Source organism: Miscanthus floridulus, chromosome 1, assembly GCF_019320115.1.
Source record: "Miscanthus floridulus cultivar M001 chromosome 1, ASM1932011v1, whole genome shotgun sequence".
NCBI classification, from domain to species: Eukaryota; Viridiplantae; Streptophyta; class Magnoliopsida; order Poales; family Poaceae; genus Miscanthus; species Miscanthus floridulus.
The window spans coordinates 12,828,787-12,834,887 of record NC_089580.1 but is presented as its reverse complement, the minus strand read 5'-3'; the positions used below and the strand labels follow the sequence as shown (position 1 = coordinate 12,834,887).

At 52.0% G+C, this 6,101-nt stretch overlaps 1 protein-coding gene across 1 annotated transcript; it reads left to right on the top strand.

The window, feature by feature from the left end:
• Positions 1–5,403: 5,403 nt before the first annotated feature.
• On the top strand, positions 5,404–5,718 carry LOC136452157 (uncharacterized). Its single transcript, XM_066452802.1, has one exon. The coding sequence runs from the start codon at positions 5,404–5,406 to the stop codon at positions 5,716–5,718; it is 315 nt and encodes a 104-aa protein (XP_066308899.1).
• Positions 5,719–6,101: the final 383 nt, after the last annotated feature.

The following is a 6,101-nucleotide window of genomic DNA, read 5'->3' as shown; positions in this document are numbered from 1 at the left end:
GTGGTAGAACCGCCCAAAATAGCACATTTACGGAGGTGCTACTTTCAAGCAAGAGTTGAGCGATCAGTTCCATTTCTTCTCCTTTCAACTTTCAGTTCTTACTACAGTGCTAAACCGCAGACAAGTCGTACCAGATTTCCCGGCGATTCGTGAATCAATGTGCCCAGCTGGGTGCCCCGAAAACACACGCCCCGCTTGTACCCTAGGCTCAAGCAGGACTAACCCATCACTCTCCCGTCCTAGGTGTCTAGGTCCCCATCCAAACTTGGACTCCAAACCCCCTCTCCTGAGTCCCGGACTTAGTGTGGTGCAAGGACCTCCACCATCTCCGCCTCCAATCAGTCGGTCCAGAAAGCGCCGGATCCGCGACAAGAGAGCAACAAGTCTTCCCTGCGTCCATACCTAAGTATGCGCTCGGGACAATAAATCTGTGACTTGCCTAGAGTCATATGCAATGACCGGTCCTTAATTGACATGGACAGGGAAAAAGTGTAACCGAGTCATGCCCTGTTGGCCATAGGACACAACCCCTTACACTCACCAGTACACAAACCATATCCCTGCCCGATCACCATTTTTATTTCCACCATTTTATCATGAGTGATCATATTTTATTACCTATTTGCGAGTAACAGCAGGTTACTCATGCTACCAATATCCTGAGCATAGCAGCTACTTGACCTGTACTAGTAGGACTCATGGGTAGATATATTTATGCATGTAGTTTCCATAAAATGCTTGTAACTTAAATGCACATCATAGATATATATTCAGTGATCATTTAAAATAAGGGTTATGCATCGGGGCTTGCCTTGGGCAGGCGATAGGTCAGCAAAGTCAGCACCAGTAGGCTCCGAGGCTCCCTCCTACACGAGGATCTCCTCCTCAGACTCCTTGATCACCTCATCGTACTCCAGCTCGTCAACAGGCACGAAGTCTACCAGCTCGTGATCTACATGCATGAAATGACGATGCAATGCTTAGGAATATAACAACAGCAACCCTTAAAATAACAGTATATTGATTTAACTACTAAGCTATTGCTACTGACCACGGTGCTAAGCTATCTGATAACAAGTTTGAAATATGACATTCATTATTATTATAGCAACTACAAGTGTTCTTAGTCCTAATGCTAATTTACGCTATATACGATAAAGCAAGGGTAATGGCTACTCTATTTAACAACCTACTCTAGGGCTACAAAATCTACAACAAGTACATAATATCCTAGTGAACCTACTGTAAAAAATTTTAAAGCTAAAACTATTAGCGATTTGCCACAAGAATTCCTACAACATTAAGCTAACTAATATTAAGTTTTTCTTTTTTGACTTTACGAACCTAGCATCACAACAGCTAACTGTGAACTAACTACACTAATAAATAGAGGGCATTTTTGTGAATCTAACAAACTTAGTTTCACTATTTTTGGACAACTACACAATTTACTACAATTTATCAAAGTTCAGCTAAAAACCTTTATTGAATAAACACTTCCTATCTTACTGGAAATCAGAAAAAGCCATTCTATCGCGCAGCCCACTTGGTTCGGCTCGGCCCACCCCGGTTTCCTGCCCGCGCGCAGCCGCAGCAACTGGCGTGGCCCGCTCGGCGTCGCGCGACGCGGCCCAGCAAGTGGCGGACGTGCGCGAGCGGCCCAGCAAGCGGCGGGCGCAGACGCGACGCGAGCGCGACCCAGCAGGCGAGCGTGCGCGAGCAGCGCCAGCGTGGCCTGGTGTGGCAGTGTGGCCCGGCGTGGCAGCATGGTTCAGCAGACTAAGGTCGGTGTGGGTAGGCCTGCCCACGGTGGGAGCGCAGACCACGACGCGAGCTGGCGTAGGCCGCGGCACGAGTTGGCCCAGGCGGAAACGTAGGCCGCGTATTTCTAATGTATTCATAGATTTATTTTTCTACAAGAAAGCGGCCCTAAAACATGTGTGACGTAGGGATGACGCAGAGCTGACGTCAACAAGCTAATAGCAATAGTATGCACCGCCGGCTCCTCTGCTTGCGCGAGGTTGCTCGGTTCACGCCAGCCGTGGAGAAGATGCTCCTGGCAACCTGCTACACATCGACGGGGACACTACACGATTGTGATAATCAAGTCAACTATTGCTCAAGGCACAGCCTAATTGAAACGGTGAAACACCCCACGACACCCTAGCCGTGTGCCAGCACAGGCGGCCATGGTGGACCACCACGAGGAAATGCCCTGTGTCACCTTGCTGAAGGCCGAACGAGAGCCGGGATGGCTTCACTCACACGCTATCTATTTGGGTCGCAGTGGGCACGGTTAATTGGAAAACGATGGAGTGGTTGAGGCCAATTGCAGTGGCGACTCCTAAGGACTTATGGCGGTCGACGGCGACAGAATTTCAAAATTGGCGTCCTTCCCTTGTACCATCGCCACAGTGACCGGTTTGGCATCACACCATCCGTCCACGCGACCACCACACGTGCACGATACACAGAAAAGGGCAGCGCATCGATTCTGTTGCTTGGTGTGGCTCGACTGGCCAATGACCTTGCAGGCGAAGTGACAGGCGCCTTTGGCACAGCCTTGAGCGCAAGCATGAGAACATGACAAGCCGAACGAGCCCACGCGCGCGCATAGACGGCGTCAATGGGAGTAGTACCAGGACGATAGCGCCGGACGGCACGCCAAGCGAGCGACGCAACGCGACGCGACGCGAGCAACAGCAGTGACGATGCGGCCGACTCGGTAGTGCTTGCTGGCGGCTAGCAGTGGCAGTAGCAGTGCCAAGCAGAGGTAGTGACCGTGGCTAGCGCTGGCTTGGTCGAACTATGTGACGTGCACGCTTTTTAAAGCTGTTGCAAAATCCTACCCAATGGTCCAAATGCCAAACCAATTCTTTTATACGCAAGAGGGTACATAGGGCTATCGACCCAAGCCATGACATCATGTCACTTCTTAGGCCGCTCGTTCTACAAAAATTTCCAAACGCGGCTTCGTCGACCCAATTACAGACTTAATGCAAAACGAATAAACCTCGATGGTTTCGCGTCGAATTAAATTTCCGAGCTTCTTGATATACTAGCTAGCGAGCCTCGTCCTCGATCGCACATATTTCATCATCGACTACGAAGTACGTACTACAAACTTTATTAAAGTTCGCATAAACGCTCTACAGCATGTTTATCCGATAAAAATTCGCTTAGAATACTAACAATGTAAAGCGACATGAAATGTAACATTTGTTTCGTGTTTCCGACGAATGTTTCCAAGTTATGTACATTACTATATTACACACATCCACAGACAAGTATGATGCTCATGCAGTGTTTAGCAAAAATAGTACAATGTAACACCAAGGGTGTTACACCAGGTAGGTGCTTTTTGCGCGTCTTGACATCGACATCAGGCCTCGGATGGCTAGTCACGGCATTAATTGTGTCCCGGGCGTGCACGTGCGCTTCGGGAAGCTATACTTCATTGTTACGATGAAGGGAGAGTTAGCGCAGGTTCCCGCCATCGTCCAGCCTCTCCACTCTACTGGCCTTGACGTGATCGCCGAGATGCTTGAGGAGCTGTAGCTGTATGCACTAGAGGCCCACGCCCCCAGGAGCGACCAGCTCCTCGGCTTCGATTACTGGAGTCTAGGGTGCCAGCTCGATGCCTTCCTAGGACCTCAACCATCCTAGGAGGACCTACGCTGTCTCATCTTCTCGTTCACCAACGTCATGACGTAGATTGCCGGAGGAGAGCCGCTCTCCCTAGAATACCTCATCCGAAGTGCCCCGATAGTGCTCTTGTTTGGTCTGTGCAACGCTGTAGAGACCGTTGGCCACCTTGTGGCGCAGCACATGCCCCCATCCCCTATGAACGATGAGTTCATGGGGATGACCGAATACATCATGAAATCTTTCTAGGACCTTCTCGTGGGAGAATCAGAGTCGCCCTCTGAGTCTAACTCTAGTAGGAGGAGCCATCACCCATCGTGAGAATGTTTCATGGTAGGTACCCCCGAGGGATACATCGAAAGCATCCACGAGGGAGGGGCTACCCCAATAGACGACCTCGACGTCGAGGTCAAGGGGGATGCAGGGGCCCCACCTCACCTACGGATAGAGCAGCTGAGGGTGCGACACTAAGAGCACGAAGAAGCACGACACCAGCTCAAGCAAGAATGTGCGGAGCTCGAGCGAGAGATCGAGCACCACGGAGATGGTGGGCGTGCGCATGCCGTGGCCTATGACATGAACCGAAGGATCATTGAGGACGATGAAGCCTGAGGATCATCAGGCCCATCGTGAGATTCACCCGGGCAACCTAGAACATCACTGCCATGGCGGCCTTGCTCCAGGGGCTTTTGGAGCATGCAACACCCGAGGATCGTCAGGCCCATCGCGAGATTCACATGCTACTCGAGCGTGCAGCGGCATAGCAGGCCGAGAGCTCGCTGTCCCAATGATGTGAGCTCGACTCTAGCCAGCACGTGCCCTCAGAGCGACCCGATAGGGACATGTCAGTCCACTAGGTGCAGTGAGGCAGCAGGCCGCGTGTCATGGCCCTGGTGCATGAGCATCTTGGCCTCTACCGTGACACGTGCAACACCCTGGATGCCCACAGGCGTGCCCGCAGTGATGAGAGGGAGGAGGCTAGCTGCAGCTACCACCCTCATCGTGATGGATGCTACAACAGTGGCAAGGACCGAAGCCCAAACCCTGACTTGCTGGGACCTTAGTCCTTTGGCCGACACATCCTCAACGCCGTCTTCCCACTGTGGTACCGACTGCCGACCAACATCCCAAAATACTCCAAGGAAACAAACCCCAGACTATGGCTCAAGGATTATCGGCTTGCTTACCAAGCTAGTGGAGTGGATAGTGACAATTTCATTATCTGCAACCTTCCATTGTTCCTGGCCGACTCAGCGCGAACGTGGTTGGAACACCTTCCACCCAACCAAATCCAAAGTTGAGCGAACATAAAAGAGATCTTCGTGGGAAACTTTGAGGGCACATACGCGCATCCTAGGACATAAGGGCCCACGAACTCCTAGCAGTGCAACGAGTTGTCCGACGTCGCCGACGCCGATGTCATAGGAGCTTTTCTGTCTGGGACCACCTACGAGTCCCTGGTTCACAAGCTGGGACATAAGGGCCCGTGAACCACCAAGGAGCTCCTCGACATCACCACCAGCCATGCCTTGGGCAAGGAGGTGGTCGGGGCAATTTTCAACTGCCCCAAAGGCAAGGTAATGCGGGACAAGGATGCCAGCGAAGGCACCTCGAACCGCCCCAACAAGAAGAAGAACAAGCAACGACGCGAGGGCTGCGCATCACCATCGAGTTGGGTATCCGATGGCTTGATGTTTGGGGTGACTCCTAGCTGGTCATCGACCAAGTCATGAAGGAATCAAGCTACACAACGTCAAGATGGCTACGTATTGTCGAGAAGTCTACCAACTAGAGGACAAGTTCAATGGTCTCGAGCTCAATCACATCCTGAGGCGTCTGAACGAGGCAGCCAACACGCTAGTGAAAATGGCGTTCGGTCGAGAGCCGGTGCTGATGGGCATCTTCGCCAGCGATCAGTACAAGCCCTTGGTCTACTATGAGGAGCCAAAACAGACCAGTGATGGGCCGCCTGCCCTAGACTCAGGGGCTAACCAGCCAGTGGCTCCATCTGACCCCGAAGTCATGGAGCTTGACGAGGATCCAGCGACAGAGCCTGACCCTCTGGCTGACTAGAGGACGCCTTACCTCAACTACCTCCTCTGTGAGGTGCTGCCGATAGACAAAATGAAGGCTTGGCTGCTCATGCATCGCGCCAAGTCCTTTGTCGTTATTGAGGGCGAGCTCTACAAGCGAAGCCACACCGGGATCCTGCAGCAATGCATCCCCATTGAACATGGGAAGCAGTTGCTGAGTGATATCCACGGTGGGGTCTATGGGCACTATGCCACACCTAGGACCTAGTCAGAAACACGTTCTGACAAGGCTTCTACTGGCCGACCGTAGTAGCCAATGATGAAAAGATTGTGCGCACCTGTGAAGAGTGTCAATACTACGCTCGGATGACCCACCTATCGGCCCAAGCACTCCAAACGATCCCCATCACATGGCCGTTCATG

Bases quoted from the DNA above. Each gene is read 5' to 3' on its own strand.
- LOC136452157 (XM_066452802.1), top strand. From the start codon at position 5,404: ATGGCTACGTATTGTCGAGAAGTCTACCAACTAGAGGACAAGTTCAAT.